Raw genomic sequence first — 21,840 nt, forward strand, 5'->3', positions numbered from 1 at the left:
TGCGGAAATGTATCGTGTGCACAGTTGCAACCCCAATTTTATATACTTTAGACTAATATGCCCCATTATACTGTAGGGCTTTTTGCAATCTTATTTGGGAGTAAGTTCCACTGAACAAGGACTTACTTCTGAGTAAGCCAGCAGAGGAATGTCCATGGGGCTTACCTCTGAGCAGATGCACACACATTTGAACTCCTAGGCTACAATGCAATTCCTTAGCAAACTTAGATGGACAGATTGATTTCAGTGCAGCCGAAGAAACTTGTTGAGCATGGAGGTGAAGGTGGGGGATGAATGCTGATTATGTCCTCAGGTAATAGGGTGGGGGAAGCCCAGATTGAATTGGGGGGCTAAGAGGAAAGGAGCTAGTGGCCTAAGTAGAACAACCTAAATACCTGTAAAGCCATGCATGCTGAAATATAAGAGAAAACCTTCATACATAAATGATCCACTGCAAAAGTTCCTTCAGTTTTTTTTATTCTTCTGTCATTCCTCCAAGGGGTTGAAGATAAAGTTAATAATAATAACAAATTATTTTATTATTTATACATCGCCCATTTGGCTGGGTATATAAGTGGGTTTCTTTACCCCCCCCCCAACAACAACAAACAACCAGCCTGTAAAGGGAAGGCAAAGAAAGACTGAATGGCCCACGGGTCACCCAGTGAGCTTCGTGGCTGCACTGGGAAATCGAATACATCGCTTCCTTTAAAAACCGCGAGGACCTAGCACGAGGAGCGAACCTGTGGCCCACCATGTGCCGATGGATTTCAGCTCCCACCAGCCCCAGTCTGCAAGGCCAGTGGTCGTGGTTGGAAACAACATAAAAACATAAAAAACATAAAAACAAACAATCCTGTACAGTATATAGGACCATGGCTTAGGCTTAATAGTTAATCAGTCCGCCTGTAAACGGAGGCGCGAGTGGAAATGGAAAGGCGGAATACAAGCAGCGAAGTAGGTGCAGGATGAGTTTCTCCTGTTCCCACAAGGAGGTGCGGGGAGGTGGGAACGGGACGCCGGAACTTATATTTCGGACTTGTGGAAGGGACGCCGGAGCCATTTGGGCGAAGAACGCGTGGCTGCCCGGAGCGCTTCAGCGGGTGCTCTAGTGACGGCGGGAACCACCATGGCGGGTGGATGGTAATGCCGGTGACGGTCCGAAAACTCGCCTTACCATGGTAAGGGGTGGAGAATGGGCTCCAATCCCCCCTCTGTCTCACAGGGGGATTCTACCCCGTAGGAGCTCCCCTTCTCCTCCCCGCCCCCTGTCAGCACCCTTCTCCCTCCCTCTCCAAGCATGACTCCCCTTCTTAAATTGGCCGGGATAGAAACTGGAGAGGGTAATAAGTAGGTGGGTAAACAAATAAAATAAATGAAAGCCCTGCCCTGTAGGACTACGGCGACCAACTTTTAAACACTCCGCGTCCTCCGAATTCTGTTGTCCCGCGTGTGTTTTGAGCACATGCAGAGTTCTTCTCCACTTCCTCCCGACACCCGCTAAAGGGAAGCACCAGCTTTTTCTTTTTTAAAAGAAACGACTGTGCATCCAACTAAGTTGGGTGGGTATTAAGTAGACCCATTGAAATCATAGTCATGTCTGAATCTCAGTGGGTACGTTTTGAGTGGAACTTAGTTGGGTGCAGCCCAAAGTGTGTAGCTCTTAGCACATGTGCATAGTTGTTCCTCCATTTCCTGGCACACCTGTCCCACACTGCCTCATGAAGGACAGCATCCATTTCAAAAGGATGAAGTTGATTTTTTTTTTAAAAAAATGTTTAAACGGTCTCCCTTCCCAAGAGTGACACATTTGAAAATAGGAGGGAAGATTATCAAACATGTTTTTTTGTGTGCATCTCTGTGTTTGTTTTCTGGCTTTACATCCTCCCATTTTTGCAGCTGAGAATAAAATTCTACCTACTTCTTCCTAGCAATACCACCCGTCTGCACCTTTCATATCAAACTGGCTTGCCAAGATTTTACCTCTGAAAGTTTGCTTCAAGAAGATACCTCTCACCTTTTTGCCCTAGCTCTTGTAAACCTTCCTTTCCCCCCATAGTTAACATCACCCCTTATCCCAAGGCTATTTCATGTACAAAACATTTATGTGTAGGAAATGGTGTGAAACAAGTCTGTGCATTTGTCATCTATGGGGATCATGCATGTATTCATTGAATTAGCTTTATGCGTGGAGCGCAGCTGCAATGGGAGTTCGCAGCCTGGATGTGGAGGTTCAGTGAATTATAAATAACTGACAAAAGGGTTTCTAACATACTTTTCTCCACTTAATTGTTTTCTGGGTGGGACTTGCTGGATATGTGAAGCAGGAAGCTGAAAGTAGAGGTCAAATTTCTGGAAACTGGAAGAGATTGCATTTTTTTTCTTTTTCCTCATCTTCCTATCTTTTGCTGGAAGCTGGTTTTTTTTGGGTTTTTTTGCCAAATCAGAACTCACTGGTTCCTTCTTTCCCTTTCTCTGTGCAATCTGTAATGGATATTGTACCTTTAGTATCAATATCCCTTTTCCAACCTTTGTTTTGTATAGCATCCTCCTTTCTCCTAGATACTTTCCACGCCAAACTTTCTCCAGTAAATATCAGAAGTTCCTACTTGGTGTTTTTGTTCTCTTCTTTTTAGGTACCTGTCTTAATCTTATTTATTGCATTTATATCCCAATTTGCTTCCATTGTGGAACTCGGGGCAGTGTTGTGCGTTATGTTTCCAGGGAATCCAAGCACTGACCAGCAAGGCTGCCGTATCCTGCATCTTCAGTCCATGCATCATTATTCAATGTGTACCCATTCTCCTGGACTCTTTCCACACTGCTTTTGTTCTTTCATGTGTTTCTTACCTACATTTGCCTCTGGAACCCTGTTGGGGATGAAACAGGTATGGGAAAAGTCAGGGAAAGAGAAGGATTAAAGAACTGCTGTTCTCTATTGCAAAGTTTCTCCTGTTTCATCTTTCTTTTTTGCAATGGTGTAGGGGGGCCCATCATCAGAGTAATGCAGCTTAACATATAATTAGGCCCTCACGATACTTCCCGGAAACTTTATTGCACCTGCCCTTTGTAGTCATACCCTGGAACACGTAGGAAACCTGTGGCCATTCATATGTTGCTGGATTACATCCCCAGTCATCCCTGACCACTGGCCATGCTGGCTGGGGCTGTTGGGAGCTGGAGTCCAGCAAAAGCTGGGTTTCTCATCAATTCCCTTGAAAGTTCTCCTTCCAGGTTCTCTTTTGAGCTGGTGTCATCTTCAGTTATTCCAGATCTTTCTCCTCCTGTGAGGTGGCTTTTCATAGCTGATGTGGTCTGACCAAGGCAGAATAAAGTGGTACTATTACTTCTCTTCATCAAGACACTAGACTTCTGTTGATGCAGTCTAGAATAGCATTAGATTTTTTTGCTGCATCACACTGTAGACTCATGTTAAACGTGTGGTCTACTAAGACCTCCAGATCCTTTTCACATGTACTACTGGCAAGCCAGGTGTCCTCCATCTTATCTTTGTGCAGCTGGTTATTCCTGCCTAAGTGCAGAAGATGACGTATGTCCCTACTGAAATTTATTTTGTTCATTTTAGCCCAGTTCTCCAATCTGTTAAGGTCATATTGCATCCTGTTTCTTTCTTCAGCTGCATTAGCTACCCCTCCCAGTTTAGTGTCATCTGCAATTTGGATCAGCATCGCCTCAGTTCTTTCACCCAACTCATTTAGATAGACGTTGAACAAAAACGGACCCAGGACATAATCCTACAATACTCAACTTGTCCCTGTTTTCCAGGATAACAACGAATAACTAGTAAGCACTCTTTGGATTCAGACACTCAGCCAGCTACAAATTCACCTAAAAGTTACCGTATTTTTCGTCCCATAGGACGCTCTGTCCAATAGGACGCACCTACTTTTTTGGGGGGGAAATAAAGGAAAAATTTTTTTCCTTTATTTCCCCCCCAAAACCAGGTCGGGGAACAGTGGGATGGCGGCGCTGCGCCTCCCCGCTGTCCCCCGAGCTTGTGGGGCTGGCCGATGTCTGCCTGGCGAGAGGGGCACTCTGCTTCAGGGCGCCCCACGCGCCGGGCGGCAGGCTGCGGACACCTGCGCGAAGCACGGGGCGTCCTCCGGAGGGCGCCCCGTGCTCCGCGCTGCAGGCTGCCGCCCGCAAGCCTTGCGCTCCCGGGGGGAGTTCCCCCCGGTGCGCAAGGCTTGCCGACACCTGCGCGAAGCACGGGGCGTCCTGCAAAGGGCGCCCCGTGCTCCGCGCTGCAGGCTGCCGCCTGCAAGCCTTGCAGGCCTGGGGGGAGTTCCCCGGGCGCGCAAGGCTTGCAGACACCTGTGCGAAGCACGGGACGTCCTCCGGAGGGCACCCTGTGCTCCGCGCTGCAGGCTGCCGCCCGCAAGCCGTGCGCGCCCTGGGGGATCTCCCCCCGGGCGCGCAAGGCTTGGGGACACCTGCGCGAAGCACGGGGCGTCCTCCGGAGGGCGCCCCGTGCTCCGCGCTGCAGGCTGCCGCCCGCAAGCCGTGCGTGCCCGGGGGGAACTCCCCCTGGGTGTGCAAGGCTTGCCGATAGCTTCCTGGAGCCTGGAGAGCGAGAGGTGTCGGTGCACACCGACGCCTCTCGCTCTCCAGGCTTCAGCAAAAGCCTGCATTCGCCCCATAGGACGCACACATATTTCCCCTTCATTTTTGGAGGGGGAAAAGTGCGTCCTATAGGGCGAAAAATACGGTACCTTGTCCAGTCTATATTTTACCAGTTTCTCCACAAGAATATCATGGGGGACTTTGTCAAGAGCCTTACTGAAATCAAGATACACCACATTCACAGCTTGTAACTCTATCAAATAAAGAAATGATATTTGTCAGGCCTGACTTGTTTTTGAGAAACCCATGCTGGGTTTTAATAATCACATCATCCTTTTCTAAGTGCTCACAGATCAATTATTTAATAAGCTGTTCTAGGACCTTTCCTTCTATCAATAAGCTCACTAGTTGGTAGTTATCTGGGACTTCTTCCTCTTCCTTTTGAAGATGGGGACAACTTTTTGCCCACCTCCTGCCTGCAGGGATCTCACCTTTTCTAGAATTCTCAAAGGTTATAGACCAGAGGTTCTGAGATTACATGTGGAAGCACCTTTAGTACCCTTGGATGCATCTCATCAGGTCCTGGAGATTTAAATTCATATAAGGCAGCTAGATGTTTCCTTACCACTTTTTTTCCTGCCTTGGGCTGCAGCCCCCACCTTGCATCGTTTATTCTATTATTGCCAGGTTGGGCACTGCCTTCATTTTGGGTGGAGACAGAAGCAAAGTAGCTGTTGAGTTGAGCAGTTCTGCCTTCTGACACCCAATGGCTTTTCTCCATCTTCAGCATGCAGAGGGAGATTATGAGGGGAGTGATTGTTGCTTGTTAAAAATATGTACATCTGTTAAAATGCTTTGGAGTGCATAATGCTGCTGTGGCATTTGTCTAATGATGTCTTGAGATGATGGGTTTATAGTTGGGAACCATGGAGGAAAAAGAGAAATGTGAATTTAAAAAGATACAATAAGCATCCTGTGTGGGAGATCAAGCCCTTGCTTGGCAATGGAAAACTATGAAGGTGATCCATTCTAACGAAGTGGGACCTGATTAACATCAAGGGAAAAGGCATGGTTGAAAGGATGCTTATCAGGTCTGGGTTTGGTCTGTGCCAGGATGGGAGAACACCCAGGAACACCATGTAAACCATCTTTATCTCCATTGTGGAATAGAAATGTGATAAATATAATAATAATAATAATAATAATAATAATAATAATAATAATAATGGTAGTAGTAATAGTAATAGTAATAATAATACTTGACATTAAGTTGCCTTAAATATAAATGACCAGAGCACTTGCATGCACTGCCACAATTAAGCATAGCAGATGGAGGGCTGAGAGAACAGTAAATCTGAAGAAGTATTGGTACAGATGGGACAAAGGTGGCATGCTCGTATCTCCATACTCCCTCCCCAAGGAGTCATGCTCTACCCATCTTCTCCCATTTCCATCCATGCTTTGAACATTCTCCAGCTCCAGTGTAATTAATTATGTGCTCTTGAAGCCCACTTTGCTTCCAAAGCAAAGTACTTTCTATCTGTAGCTCTTGGCTGCATCCATTCTTGCAATAGCCTGACAACCTTCCCCAGCCTAGTGCCCTCCAGATGTTTTGGGCTGCAATTCCTGTTGGCTCCAGCCAACTGAGATGGAGAGTTGCAGTCTAAAAGTTTCCACATTTGTGAAATAGTCCACTAAAAGGGGAAATGCCTAGCTCCATGTTGCCCTTGATTAATTGTCAGCTGGGTCACTTGCCAGAAGACTTATCCACCATGCATGAATTCTTGAATGTGGGGTGGAATGTTTAATTTCTTCTTAATTTTGAGATATAAATATGGATATGCTGTTGTTGGGATGTCTAATAAGTCACATGAATTAATTTTGCTGGACATAACTTTTCAGTGATTTTGCCATATTTTTATTATTATTTTTGGTCTCAGGTGGATATTTTGCTTAAGAGAATGTAGTTATCTTTGTTTTATAAATACACACCCCTCAATCCATATCCTTTTGAATTTTACCAGAAAAGTGAATAACTGCACTGGCTATACATTTTATAATGAAAGACATTATTGATGATTATTTTACTTGCTGTATTTATGGACCATACTTCCACCATAACTGCCCCCAATGTGGTTTTACAAAAAAGAAAAAGAGATTTCAAAACAGTTCACGCAATTACAGTCTTAAAAATAAATCTAGCAATCATTTGGCAAAAATAGCAGCAGTCAAATAGGAATAACAGCAGGAGAGTCAAAACAGAGTGTCAGAACAAGTAACAGTACAATAATAACTATTAATTTCATTTCTGAAGGCAAAAAAATAGAGAAGAGAATTGTAGTTGCATGTCACAGAATGCCCCATTTCTTGCTTAGGTAGGCAGCCTGTTGTTCCTAATTTCAAAAGCCTTCAGCAAGCAGTCAGTTCAGATCTCTTGCAAGAGTAATCTGCCCCATGTCCAATATCCTGCACGGTGTGAAGGCTTAGGTGGGGGAGAGAGATAGCGAAATGTCAGAAAAAGAGAAAAGGGATTGGATGAGAGAAAGAAAGAAAGAGGGGCAGACACATACTTTGCATGGTGTTCTAGACCACTGCTTGCTTTGGTCCTACCCAGCATGTAGCCCTTGACAGATTACCTCGAGCCTTGGTTTCTTGGAAATGAGCAGCATGCTTGTGCACGCTGCCCGGTTGCTCTTGCTTCATTTCTCCCTTGGCACAAGCACAAAAAACAATCATGACAAACAAGCATGACTCCCTACCACATCTGAGCCAAGGATTGTGGTGCCTCCAATATAAGTGAGTATTCATAAGCCAATAACAAGCCATTTTTAAAGCTGGCTAGTGCTCATAGCTTTTAGAGGAGAAAGACCTGTGATTCAGATGTTTTGAGAAGTGAAGCTTAATTGCAGTGTCCTAGTCTCTTCTTCCACTGACTATGGGATAGGAATGAAGGAGGAATGATCAGGTAAGGAGCAGGAGTTGATTAAGAACCTAAGAACAGTCCTGCAGGATCTGGCCAAGCTGTCATTCTAGTCCAGCATCCTGTTCTTACAGTAACCAGCTAGATGCTTGTGGGAAACCAGCAAGCACAAGAGCCCTCTCCCTTTCTGTGGTTTCCAACAACTTCTATTCATGAGCATTGCTGCCTCCAGCAATGGATGGAGAACGTAGCCATCATGACAGTTCTTGATGCTCAGAAGATTGCTTCACAGGAGAAGGACAAGCATGATCCAGTCTATGCTCTGTGTACAGGAGTGGAATGCCCGCAGTTCTTCACATGTGGGAGATAATGATTCAGTGGCTGGGCAAATTGGCTCACAGAGCTACATTCCAGGGTTTGACTTTAGTGAAAAACTATTGACCTTTATTGAACAATGATAATAAATTATTTACATTGATTTTGTCACAAAGATTTAAAAAGTTTTTTAAAAATTTCATTCATCATGATCAATGTGGCTATTGGCCAAGTGACGTCGCCTGGAACACATTATGTATTTTGGAATATCTGAATTGCCACAGTGAGAAGCAAGCTGCTTTGATATTTTGGAATGCAGGAAAAGCCTTTGACAATGTGAATTGGGTATTCTTGTTTAGAGTATAGCAAGAAATGAACTTTGGAGATAACTTTATTAAATGGATAATACCTATTTATACATCACAGAAGGCCCAGATAATTGTTAATGGAGAACTAATAAAGCCATGCAAAATATAGAAGGGGACAAGGCAAGGGTGTCCATGGTTCCCACTGCTTTTCATTTTGGTCTTGGTAGTCTTGCTAAGAGACATTACACAATATGAGAGAATGATGAGAGTAAAGATCCAAAAAGAAACTTATAAGTAACAGGCATTTGATGGAAACTTGATGTTAGTTCTGGAAAATCTGCTACAGGGTGTAGAGATTCTTATGGATAAACTAATTTTGATATGTTACCAGGCTTTAAGGTTAATCACCAGAAAATGAAAATGATAATAAAGAATATGACAACAGAAGATCAGAAGGTTTTGTTGAAGAAACCAGGGCTCCAAATTGGGAAAAAGTAAAATATTTGGATGTTGTCATGTCAAATGTCAAATTGTATGTTGTTTCAAAATAATTATGTTAAGACATGGGCTGAAATTTTGAAAAATATGTCAAGGTGGGAAGCTAAGAATGGTTAGAATCTCAGTGATAAAGATGAATGTTTTGCCTAGAACAGGGGTGTCAAACTCAAATTCATCAGGGGCCGCATCAGCAGTTTGGTCACCCTCAAAGGGCTGGTTGTATCTGTAGGACTATGTGTCCACTCTTTATTATCATAAAATTTTAAGCAGAATAATAAGCAGACCCCCCCTAATAAGCAGACCCCCCTCCCCCCCACACATACATCATATGTACTTACAGTACAGGAGAGAAGGGTTCAGGCAGCCGTTGGATCTGTCACATCACAGGATGGCATGCGCTCAATATAAAAACTAGTGGAGGTTTCCTGAATGCATGTAAAGTGGAGGTTTCCTGTGTAGAACGGCCGGCGCCGCTAGAGGGCAGACGTTCTCTGGCTTGTAGGCTGCCGCGCATGCGCTGAAGAGGCTCCTTTCTTGTGTCAAAAAAAAAGAGCGAGAATAAAAGGTGAAGGCTGGCGGCAGGCGGCGGCTACACGGGCCACATGACGAGGTCTGGCGGGCCGGATTCGGCCCGCGGTCCTTGTGTTTGACACCCGTGGCCTAGAATGATGCCTTTATTTCAAACAATACCTATTTTGACTAATGATTTCTGTTTAAACAATGACAGAAAGATTAATCTAAGTTTTTATTTCAGGAGAAAAAAACACGAGTTAAAATCAAAGTATTGCAAGATGCAAAGGATTGGGTTTACCTGATTTGAAATTGTACTTTGCAGCTTGTTGCTTAGGGTGGAAGAAGGAATGGCTGACATTGATAAATAAGAGATTTTTGGAACTAGAAGGATGTGAGTTGAGGTTTGGATGCCATGGATATTTGTGGTACGTTAAAGTTAAAAGTTAATGTGGATTTCAAAAATAACTTTATTAGATGTGCCTTATTAAGAATCTGGAATAGAAATAAACCTAGGTTATGTACAAAGACATTGTTATGGATTTCACCACAAGAAGCCTTTTATAGAAAAGAGGTGACAGGCAAAGAGAAATGGTTAACCTATCAAGACTTCTTAAGAGTGGAACCAAGGAGATGGTAAAATTAAAACAAGGGAACTTTTAGCACTGGAAGGTGATAGCTTCCAGTGGTTTTCTCATCTACAACTAACGGAGAATCAAGCTGGATAAAAAGACTTTGGTGTAGAACAAAAAAACATTTTGAAATACAGTTGTGTACAAATGATGAACATGTTGTTGCAAAAATGTATAAACTTTGGTTGAAATTGAAATTTAATCTAACACTTGATTAAATGTGGAATTTTTTTGGTTGTAATAGATGGAACATATGTGGATGAAAGTGCTAAGATTTACATTGTGTTATGGGCTTAAAGATTTTTTAAATATAATGATGTATCAATGGTATACAGTCCTACCTTGATTTTCTAACAGGATGCGTTCTGGAAATCCATCCAACTTCCGAAACATTTGGAAACCAAGGCACGGCTTCTGATTGGCCGCAGGAGTGTCCTGCAGTCAATTGGAAGCCGCGCCGGACGTTCAGCTTCCGAGGCAAAGTTCGCAAACTGGAACACCTACTTCTGGGTTTGTGATGTTTGAGTTCCGAGTTGTTTGTGAACTAAGTTGTTTGAAAACCAAGGTACAGTGGTACCTCGATTTACGAACTTAATCCATTCTGGAAGGCAATTCTTAAACCAAAACCGTTCTTAAACCGAGGCGCACTTTCCCTAATGAGGCCTCCTGCTGTTGGTGCCCTTCCACCATTCAGATTCCATTCTTAGACCGAGGTAAAATTCTCAAACCAAGACACTATTTCCGGTTTTGCAGAGTTTGTAAACCAAATAGTTAAACCGGACTGTTCTTAAACTGAGGTACCACTGTACGACTCTGGCAGTTATTCGGAATGTATAAAGATGTTCCAAATGTTTGCTGAAAGTGTGAAAAATATGAATGGACATATTATCATGCTTGGTGTACTTGTAAAAAAGCTAAAAAATATTGGATACAAATTTAGAAGTTTTTAAAGGTTAAAATTCAATTTTTCCTGCTAAGAATAATGGAAATACAATTAGAAAAGGACCGTGAAACATTATTTCAATATATGATTACAGCAATGAGATATTCACAAAGATTAATCACTACCTACTATGGAGGAATAGTTGTTAAAATTATTGGACTTAGTTCAGATGGTGAAGTTGATGTGTTTAATTAGAGAAAAATCATTGTTGAAATTTACTAAAGATTGTTATAGATTTTTGGCGTGAAAAGAAAATGAGCATGTGATATCTGGGTTTGAGGATTGAAGAAATTAGTGGTCTACAGGAAGTGGAATAATTGGGTGGATCCACTTGGAGTGGATGTTTTGATTAATTCTATATAGCTGACAGACAAAAATGGGAAATTATTCTTTTTTCTTTTCTTTTTTCTTTGTGTTTTTATTTAGATTAGTTTTTTTATCTTTAAAATTCTAAAAAAGATATTGGATGTACGGTATTAATTTTTGTATATCTTTTTTCAAACTTCAATAAAACCTCTTGGGAAAAATAACATGTTAGCAGTCTTTATTCTAGATTTACATCTGTTCTGAAAGAGAGGAGAAGCCAGAATATTTAGGATGGTTATCACCTAATTAAACGGAGAAGTGACTTATCCCATGAGTTTTAGTTGAGTAATTATTAAATTTCCATATGGAAGAAAACAATATTTTGGAAAGAGAATAGGGAAATTGTTCTTGAACAGTAGGCTTCAACCTTTTCAGACCTAGGACCCACTTTTAACCCAAGCATGCATTTGAGGACCCATTTATTAATCTTTAACCATATATTTGTATGCTGGTAGTGCTCCTGTTGCAACCGTTCTTGGATCAGGCCCACCAGTTGAATATCAGTGTTCTAGATGATGCATGAAGCATTGCATCCTGCATGGGAGATAAAGGAGGCGTTCTCCTTAAGATGGTACATGCTCTCTTTGGTGTTTGTAATTATACAAGCAATAGAAATTAAAGGTAACATTTTTTAAAAAACTATTTTGGGGCATTTTTTCATCAGTCATAAGTTTTAAATTGCTTTGTCTTAACATACTAAGGCTGCAATCCTATATACTCACTTTCCTTACTTCTTCCCAGACATACAAATAATTAAGCTGTGAATTTTGCTGCTGTAATTAGCTGCTTTGTTTTAAACTGCATTTCTTTTTGAAGACTTTTGTCTGTAAATACCTTCTGGGACTCTTTAAATCGTTGAAGTGAAAATAGACGGAAAAAACCCAACATTTTACTCAAGGCCATGTTCACACATAGAATCATAGCACTATGCCATAAAGGAGGTGTAAGGAACCTCAAGCTCGGGGGCTAAATGTGGCTCCTCGGTCTTCTCTGTCTGGTCCTCAGCAGTTTCCTCAGGCCACACTCCTTCCCTGGCCATACCCCTCACTGGCCTGCTCCATGCTCTTGAGGGTTTTGCCTGTCTGGAATATGTCCTAGAACTCTGACCATACCTCTTCCTTTCCTGGATAGAAACTAGTCTGCTGTACAAAAGTAACATTTACATTTGTTGTTCTGGCCCTGCTCACTAGTGATTGTTGTTGGGGGGCGAAACAAACCCTGATCCCAGGTTCTGATATCTATATCATTTGTGGTTCATTTACCCGCTTGCGCAAAGAAGGGAGTGAAGCGGGAGCACATGGGCAGTTCACGGTGTGACTTACTAAACATTATGATTTATTGTTACCTGCAAACATGGCCAAGAAGTGGCAATTTATATATTTTACTCAGAGCAGTGTCTTAAAAAAGAAAAAAAAAAAGAGCAAGAGGATGTGCCTTCAGAATCTTTACAGTAAGGTTTTATATGTGCCAAGGATAATAAATCAGTTCTAACTTTGCCCATGAATGGATTTCATTGCACTGTAAAATGAACTGTTGTAGCAAAGCAATTACTCTGTGAAAGATGGGAGAGAACAAGAAGTTCTTCAGCAAATAAAGTAGGAAAGGAGGCTTTAAATAACTGGATGAAGTTTTGTTGCATCTCATAGTAGTAAAGTAACATGGCAAATGTGTGCTTTGTATTAAGAACCTGGGTCTGGTTTAGATCCAGCCTTTTTGAGCTTTAAGTGCAGCTATGAGTCACTTGCTTCTGATAAGACTCCTCCAGGGCCCGTGAAGCTGGTTTCATGTGGACATTCTATAGACAATTTTTACGATCTGTATATAGTGTTATTCTTAAATCCCCCTCTTCGGGAGTACTAACATACTTGTCAAATAAACCAGTATCCTGCATTCTTCCATGTCTGGCTAAAGATGGTTGTTGCTGGTTTTCTTAACAGCTTGCTGGCTTGGGCTAGACTCTGTCACTGAATTGCTTTTTGAAGTAGTTTGTGCTTGTAGAATTCAAACTGGAAAATACAGCAGTCTATATATGGACTCTGCATCGTGTGCTGTTGTTTTGACTTCTCAGCCCTGCTGGTTTTCTGGTAGTCTTTGGCCTTGGCCTTTTCTCTTTAGGGTCTGTTGGATTTCATACCTGATCCTTCTGCCCCAAGGATTTGTATGACGAAAGCTGCGTGGGAAATGCATGTTTGTTCTCCTGAGCAAGAGACTGTGTTTTGGTTCTGCGGCAGGCTGCCTCCCACAGTCACATTCTTATCATGGGTGTATGAATGAAGTTGGAAAACACTACGAAACAATGTGAACACCCAGTTACCTGCTCAATTTTCAGGGCTTTGGAATGTCTCCCCTAGGAGCTGCTTCTTAAGCAAAATGTAATATCTATTTAAGTGTGTATCTCAAAATACGGTGTGTAAATGAAACAAATAATCATAAAACATTTTGTATTAAAGACTTGCCCTAAATTGGCTGAAGCTCCTGGTGTGTATGAAGTTTAGTAGCAAAGGTGGGTTGGTTTCACCTTTATAAGTAGAATGGCCCTCAAGTACAGCATTCAAAATCCTCCAGGCGCCAGGCACATTTTGCACCTGGAATGTTCTGTCATGGTCATGTGGGCCCTCATTTGTAGCCACATGTGGTATAAGCAAGACTTAACTTGGCCACCTCATTGCTGTCTGTGAGAACTGAGTAGTTGTGGGTTGTTGTCTTCCTTTGTGGTTGGGGTAGAGTTGATTGTGTTATGTTTTACTGGACTATTGATTTTTGTATTTATTTGGATGCTGTTTTTGATGACTTAGGCATTACCTGTAAAAGCAGATTAGAAATATTTTTCAAAATAGAAACACACACACACACAAAACCTGGGTCCTCCTGCCCCTGCCTCTAGATTCAAGTGGTACAGCCCAGATATAGGAAGGTCAGCCACTTCAGGAAGAGCTAGGCCTTGCAGGAACTTGCACTAGATACCAGCTGGCTCCAACCCCCCAACCCCCTGGCCTTAAATAACCATTTTCTAATCCAAAGGCCCTGTAGCACATTATGTTTTGTGGCCAGCCTGTGTAATCCTTCAGATGCTTTCTGAAACATTTAGCTAACCGCTGCCCTGTCATTTTCCTAGGAAATCATCATGTTCCCCGTAAAGGTCACTTCTGCTTGCTCCTTGCCTCCTGTTGGTTATTAATTTTATTAAATGCATGTTGCCCACAGCTTGTTCTTCAAATAAAATACCACTTTAAAAAGGTGAATTTAAAATAGAAGTGAAAGAAAGTTGCGCCTGTCACTTAGGGTGAACAATTGGCCTTGGATTCTGAAATGACTGGAGTGCATTAATACTAGCTGCTGGAGCAGCAGCAGCAGGCTTCTTCAAAATAGCAAAGCTTTCTGGTTGTGGTGGTTGGTTTTTAATGGAAATAAAGCCTATCTATAGACACCTGTTGCACTGAAACCAGTGTTCGAAATTAGCCAGGCATCAGGCGCATTTAGCACCTGACTATCGGCCACTTGTGACCAAGTGAAGATGCCTAGGCACCAGGATGGCAGCTGACATCTCCACCATCAGGAGGTGCGTGCCTGGGGATTCTTGGATCGTGACTGTTTTCACACACTAATCCTGTAGAATTCTATCAGTTATATTTTAGCTGCACAATCAGTATGAATTTCAGGAACCTAAATGCAGCGAACAATGTTATAGTTGATTGTTGTAGCTTGTCATCACTTACCCCACCCCACTGCCCAGCTTACAGTTGTGAAGAGGGCACATGGGTAACAGCACCAGAGATGCTAGTATGTGTTAGTTGCCCCACATTTCTTCAAGCTTTGAATATATGCTGTTTGGACAGGTGTGTAGTACCATCTGTGGATCATTTTCAAAGAGTTATCCTTAATAATTGCTGATACAGTTTAAATGGTTTAATGAATAAAATTGCATTCTATAATGCTTTATCAATTTGCTCTCTCAAAACTGTCTACCACATGGCATGTAAATTTGCAACAGAAGTGAACATCCCTCCTTGGAGCATTGTATACAGATGACTGGCATCTTATGCTTTGGGATGAAATCACGTATAGTCAAAACAACCATTTAAAAACTGGAAAATGGCGTGTAAAAAGCACAGTATAGCACTTACTGGTGTATGATGACTGTTTTTAAGCTTCCAAACTTACTGAAGAAAACCTGGTGGAGAAAGAGCTTTTAAGCTCCCTGTTGTCTGTGCGTTTAATTTGTGTGATTTCAACTAGCCACGCTTCAACTGCATAAAGTTGAAATCACATAGTCTTATCTGTGCACAAGCTGCAAGTCACCTCTATATCCTTGATATTTTACTCTTAAGGCAGGCATTTAAACTTAGGCATAGTAAATTTTGTTGACAGTTTTTGATGTATAAGAGGTGATGAGTTGTAATAAAAATCTTTACATGAGACCAGCTTGTGTGAATAATCTAGAAAGTGGCCTTTACTGTAGGACTGAACAAAGGATGTTAATGCAAGGTCAGAAAGAGCGATGAAGTGGGGAGAACAAAGACTCTTCCTTTGCTTCTTGTTCTTCAAATTGGAGATACTGAGTAGAAGTTCAAAGTTTGCAACCTTGAGTCGCTGAAGTTGAGCAGATAGGTGAATTCCAAAGTCAAGGTCCTCTGACACAGTTGTTTTAACTTCTTGCAAAAATGATTTGAAGGCAGTTAGTTAGATTTCTTAAATGTTTTAAACATTAAACCAGCTCTTCTGAGAAGCCCTTAAGTTGCTGGAAATACTATGCTGCAAATTCCTTTTATATCAATGTCACAAGGCTTTCTCTCTCTGACTTTCTTGGTTTCCTGCCTTGGCAGTCATATTGGAGGCCTTGTTTGGTCACAGTAGCAGTCTTCCAAGTGGGACAAGTACCTGAACAATAAGTTGTGAGGAGTTTCTTGCATGTGAGCAATAGCCCCCAAGGTAGTCCCAACAAAGGATGTGAAATGTTTGGTGACTCCGGTTGTTTTAGCATGGTTAGGGGAGCTACATTTGTGGTGAGGGTCAGAGCATGCTTTCATTTAGCTCATGAGATGTCACTCCCTCTTCCCTAGGTTCAATTCCTGACATCTCCAAATAGGAGATTCCTGTCTGAAACCTTGAAGAGCTCCCCCCAATCAGTGTAGAGCAGACTTCCCTTACCTTGTGTCCTCCAGATGTCTTAGACTGAAAGTCCCAACTGCCCCAGTCAGCATGGTCAATAATTAGGGGTGATGGGAATTGTAGGCCCAAACATCTTGAAGGCACCAGATTGGGGAAGCTTGATGGAGACAGTGTTCTAACTAGATATTAGGCAGCTTCTTATTTTCCTGTATAAGAGTGCATTCTTCCCCCTTTCTCCCACTTGGAAAAAAATGTGTGTGAAGTGTCTCTCCATGACCTAAATTGCTTTACAGACAATTTCATTAAATTGGCGGGGTTTGGGGGCACTTTATGTAACGACACAGTCTTCCATTAGCTTTTGGGGTTACAGGAAACCCTTCTGTTTCAGTACCTCTTGGGAAAAAGTGCTCATGTTGGTGCAGAGTTCTTGTTGAGCTAGGGCTGGGGAGACCAAGCTAAGATCTCCACTTAACCCTGAGAGGGCCTTCTCAATGTTTGCTCCCAGACTTTGGAACTTCCTTTCTAGAGAAGGTAGACTGCCTCCCTCCTTGGTGTCCTTCCGCTGGCAGGTGAAGACTGTTTTATTCTGATTGGTGTTTTGGAGCTGACTGATTTTTAAGGAAAGGACTCTCTGCTGTGCTTTTTATTATTTGTATTTTAACAGATTTTTTTTAATACTGTTTTAACTCTAGTGGAGTTTACTGACTTCCTGATGATTCTGTTTATTGGATTCTCTTTTAGCTTTTTGTATTTTATCTGTGTTTTTTAAATTTATGTAAGCTTCCATGAGACCCAGTCTGCGGAAAAGGTGAGATGATGATGATGATGATGGTATTCCTCTGTGGATCATCTTGAGCCAGTCACTATTTGTCAGCCTTTCCTACCTCACAGGGTTATTGTGTGGGAGTGAAGAGAGAATCATGTATGCTGCCTTGAGATCCTTGTGGAAAGGTTGCAATATACATGCATACATTCATAAGGACATATATGTTGCTTTGACTTTGCATTTGTGATGCCATATACCTGCCCTGTTCAGTAGATCTTAAGGGCATTTTAATCACAGTTTAGCACATGGTATAAGAACATCTGATGTCTGCAGCATTTGCAGAACTAGAAAGCTGTAGACAAGATCACCCCGTTTGAGAGACTACTGGGAACCCTATATAACAACAGAATATTCTATATCTCTGTGTGTATTCATTAATAATTTCTCCTTGCTTAGAGATGCAAATGATGTAAACCTTTTCCCCCCTACTCCTTTCCTTTGTCTTCCAGGGCTCCAGTGCGTCTGCTGTGGAGAAAGAGATTGGTGTAGAACAGATTCCTGGGGATGAAAATTACTTTGGCTTGGTCAATGTGAGTAGCTTTTCTGTGTCTGGGTTTGTATTTAATAATACCTTCTTACTTCCACCTTTTGGATTCTAAAATGAAAAGTATTTGTTCCTGAGCAGCTTCAGTCCGTGGGTGCTGCTACTGATACAAAATTGAAAGAGGCTTAAATTAGCACCCTGTGATGGGCAAGCTCCATCTTTTTATCTATATTTATTTGATGAGCTTAAAAAAAAGCAAACTAAAGAGAGTTGGTTTTTAAATATCTGTTGCTTTCCTTTTGGGGCAAATGCTAAGTATTTACAAAGACATGCTAGAGTAGAGATTACATTTCAGTGAAACTTTTTACCGCTGATGTATTGTAATTATTATTTATTAAATTTATAGACCACCCTTCATCCAAAGATCACAGGGTGGTTCACCACTTAAAAATACAAAATGAGAACACAAAATACACAATAAAACAAAAACAAAGCAAAACACCCCCCAAATGGCTGTAGAATGTTGAATCAGTCAGAGGCCAGACTGAGCAGGATTTAACCACTCACCTGTCAGCTGTTAAGTGGGGATTAAGTCCTGCTCGGAAAAGGCAACCACAACAATGCAAAATTCAGAACCACTCTCCTGCCCATCAGCTGATGTGATGTTATTTGATTGGCAGGTGGGCATGGTTGAGGAAATTGTCCAAATTGGACCTCTTATTGAGATAGTCTTGACCTATGGCTGCCTCCCAAGTAGTTTTATGTATTTAAACGTCTTTTTTCAACTGTTTAATATTTAATAATCTTTAAGTTGTATCCAAATGTATAAAACATAAAAACAGTAAGACAGTATCAATAAAACAGATATGTGACATAGAAACCATTAAAGCAATATTGTACAGATAAAAACAGAATTTCAATAATAGCAGGATCTAACCTTATGGGTCAGTGGAAACCTGGGCAGAAGGCTACATCTTTGCAAGGAGTCAGAAGCAACTCATGGATGTTGTTTTGGCATGGGAGAGGAAAGAGCATTTCATGCAAGGATAACTTGATTGAGTATTCCCTCAAAGGCGTAGTGTAGACTTCAAAACTTTTGTTCAGTTGTCATGTCAAATTGATAAAACTGGTGGCATGTTTTGTGACAACAGTTTCAGGTGTGAAACAACTTTACAAGCTGGCTTGTCCTCCCTCGGGGTAGTCAACAGCCATTCTAGAACTTTGACATTGGGGGAGATGGAAGGCAGGCTTTGGTTACAATACAAATAGCAGGATAGCAGGAAGAGGATCCCCAAAAATGCTTCTTACCACCCGCAGTATTTACATGGACAAATGTTTGACATAATATTTCCTGCAGTGGTTTTTTGCTCCTCCTCCTGCCTTTTTTGGTCAGAAGGAGCTGCTTCTTCAGTCCTACTGTTTTATTATCCTTACAGGTCCTCTGTCATGTTTTGTAATGATTTGAAAGGCAGCATTACTTCCTGGAAGTGTGCCAAGTTTTAAAGGCTGCATTTCCACTTGTTATCTTCGTAGACGCATATGGGATGGCTGCGAGAGCCCATCACCGTGACGACTTGCTTCCTTTACAGCCGGATTTTAAGCTCCAGGGCTAAAGCCTTCTTGCAGGTCTCTCAAGTGCTTTAGAGCAAGCTGAGGTTTTTGTCTGCTTCTTTGTTGCCTGTTTGGCTGCTTCTGAGATGTGACATGGGAGATATCATCATGAATCTGCAGGATTTAAGCAAATGCTAAACATTCAACTTTGAAGCAGGTGCAGAGCACTCCAGTTTTGATCAGTGCATTAGTGTTAGAGGAGGTATTTAACCTTTTCTGACTTTGATGTTATCCTAATTTAAATTGCCTCTCTGAAGCTGTGAGCCCTGTAGCAGAGAAATAAAGAGGTAAGACATATAATAGAATCATAGAACTGTAGGTTTGGAAGCAATGTTCGAAACTCCCATTGTTCTAGGCGCATTTTGTGACAGGGAATTTCATTAGCATGAGCAGTTTCTGAGCTCTGGGCACAATACTGCACCTAAGATTTCAGATTAAAATTGCAGAGTGGAAGGAAAGGAGAACCTTTTTCTGCCTCCCCACTTCCAGCTACTTTCTGAAGACTGGAGAAGAGACCCCCTTAAGAATATTAGGGGGTGGGCAGGGGAAGGACTAGACCATGTGAAAAATTAACATAATATTTTAGCTGCAGTTCGTTTATTTTCAGCTTTGTTTCCTTGTCATAAAAAAGCACACCTAGACATTCCATTGTTGTGCCCATAACCTACGTTTAAGGTGCCATTTAGGTCCTAGCTTTCATATCTCAGTTTCTACCACTGGTTGGAAGGGATCCTGAGGATCCTTCAGTCCATGTACCTGTGTATTTTCTCCTTTTGGGTAGGAGGTCGGTTTTGTGCTGTTCTAGATAGGCTTCTGCTCTGATCTAGCAGGCAGGAGGTGATCTACACTGCTCCAGGCAATTTATCTGTGTCTAGGTTTCAAGACTGAAACTCGTTCAACAATACATGACTAGGCAATGCTCTGAGCACATTCATTGGCATCTCTAGAAACAGTGGTATCCAAGTCACTCTGGATGTGAATGATTCTGACTTCAAATTGCCTAACAAATAAGCAATAATGGACCTCTATGGAATTTTCAACACCCACTTGCGGGCTGCCTTTTGGAAACACCTGTTGAGAAGGTATGGTCATATGGATCACATCTTGCCAGATCAAAAGAACTGCTCTGGCTGCAGGCCCATTTCTAAACTCATTCTAATGTACTACTTCTACTTTTGTAAGTCCCTAAATATGTTGAAAAGGGACGCGGGTGGCGCTGTGGGTTAAACCACAGAGCCTAGGACTTGCCGATCAGAAGGTCGGCGGTTCGAATCCCTGCGACGGGGTGAGCTCCCATTGTTCGGTCCCTGCTCCTGCCAACCTAGCAGTTCAAAAGCACGTCCAAGTGCAAGTAGATAATTAGGTACCGCTCTGGCGGGAAGGTAAACAGCGTTTCCGTACGCTGCTCTGGTTCGCCAGAAGCGGCTTAGTCATGCTGGCCACATGACTCGGAAGCTGTACGCTGGCTCCCTCGGCCAACAAAGTGAGATGAGCGCTGCAACCCCAGAGTCGGTCACGACTGGACCTAATGGTCAGGGGTCCCTTTACCTTTAAATATGCTGAAACTAGTGTACATCTAGGCAGGTTCTCTTGCGTGTTCCTGCCTAGATATATTTTGCCTAGAATGAATGAATATATATCTATATATCTATATCTATATAGCTATATATCTATATCTAGATACCGTACAGTGGTACCTCGGGTTACATACGCTTCAGGTTACATATGCTTCAGGTTACAGACTCCGCTAATCCAGAAATAGTGCTTCAGGTTAAGAACTTTGCTTCAGGATGAGAACAGAAATTGTGCTCCGGCGGCGCAGCAGCAGTGGGAGACCCCATTAGCTAAAGTGGTGCTTCAGGTTAAGAACAGTTTCAGGTTAAGTATGGACCTCTGGAACGAATTAAGTACTTAACCTGAGGTACCACTGTACTTTTCCATGTATGACGAGTTTTTTTACTCAAAATTAATGTTAAAAATGGGGGGTCGTCTTATACATGGATAGTGCAGAGGGGGGATGGGGGATTGGTTGCAGCCGCGAGCAGGAGTTTGTTAGCAGCGATTGGGTGGGTGAATAGTGTCTGCTGCAAGGGCTGCTTTGGATTAGCTGTTGCTGTGTAAATCGGATGGGTTATGTTTGTTTGCATCAAGGGCTGCTATGGATTGGCTACCGCTGTGGCAAGTGGGTGTGCGGTTGCTGGCTTCTGGTGGCGAGCTGGCATACACTTTGTGTGTTCTGTGGCGCATGCGAGTGGTAGTGTTTGTCAGTTGGGTGAGTGATTATCGGCATATCCCCCCTCCCCCAGCTCAATAACTTCATCCCCAAAAGAAGCTCAACAACTCTGAGCCATCTCCCCCCATTTTCTTAAATTGTAATCCCCCAAAATAGTCTTATACACAGGGTCTTATACACACACCTAGGTATCATTATCACCCTTGGTGTTGACCTTCAGAGTTGAACCATGACAGGGCCTTATGAGTTGTGATTCCCTAGTCTTAGAATCAGGAAGGCTTGCCTGGCAACAGGACTGATGTCTTTTCTGCGTCAAGTGAAAACCTGTTTATGACCTTTTAGATATTTATGTTCTTTAGTTTGCTTGATGCTATAGAACATTAGGTGCTGTACTTTTATTGTTGTCTTTGTGTGCTTTTGAATTACTGCTCACTGTTTGGAAAGCCTTCAGACGCGAAAAACAAGAAAAGAAAGTTTCTAAATAAGTTAACTAGCCTGCAA

At 42.2% G+C, this 21,840-nt stretch overlaps 1 protein-coding gene across 3 annotated transcripts in view; it reads left to right on the top strand.

The window, feature by feature from the left end:
* The first annotated feature begins 576 nt into the window (after positions 1–576).
* Positions 577–21,840, top strand: part of LOC310754513 (ubiquitin carboxyl-terminal hydrolase 12-like) — a 49,492-nt gene continuing 28,228 nt past the window's right edge. Inside the window, exons 1-2 of one of the 3 annotated variants that reach the window (XM_083596515.1) lie at positions 577–1,181; positions 17,461–17,541. In XM_083596515.1, coding sequence (XP_083452641.1) covers positions 1,179–1,181; positions 17,461–17,541 — 84 coding nt within the window. In that variant the 5' untranslated portion in view covers positions 577–1,178. The remainder of the gene's footprint in view (positions 1,182–17,460; positions 17,542–21,840) is intronic. The other 2 variants (XM_083596516.1, XM_083596517.1) reach the window with 2 other exon arrangements.

This window comes from Podarcis filfolensis, assembly GCF_964270895.1.
Source record: "Podarcis filfolensis genome assembly, chromosome: Z".
In the NCBI taxonomy this organism is placed as follows: domain Eukaryota; kingdom Metazoa; phylum Chordata; class Lepidosauria; order Squamata; family Lacertidae; genus Podarcis; species Podarcis filfolensis.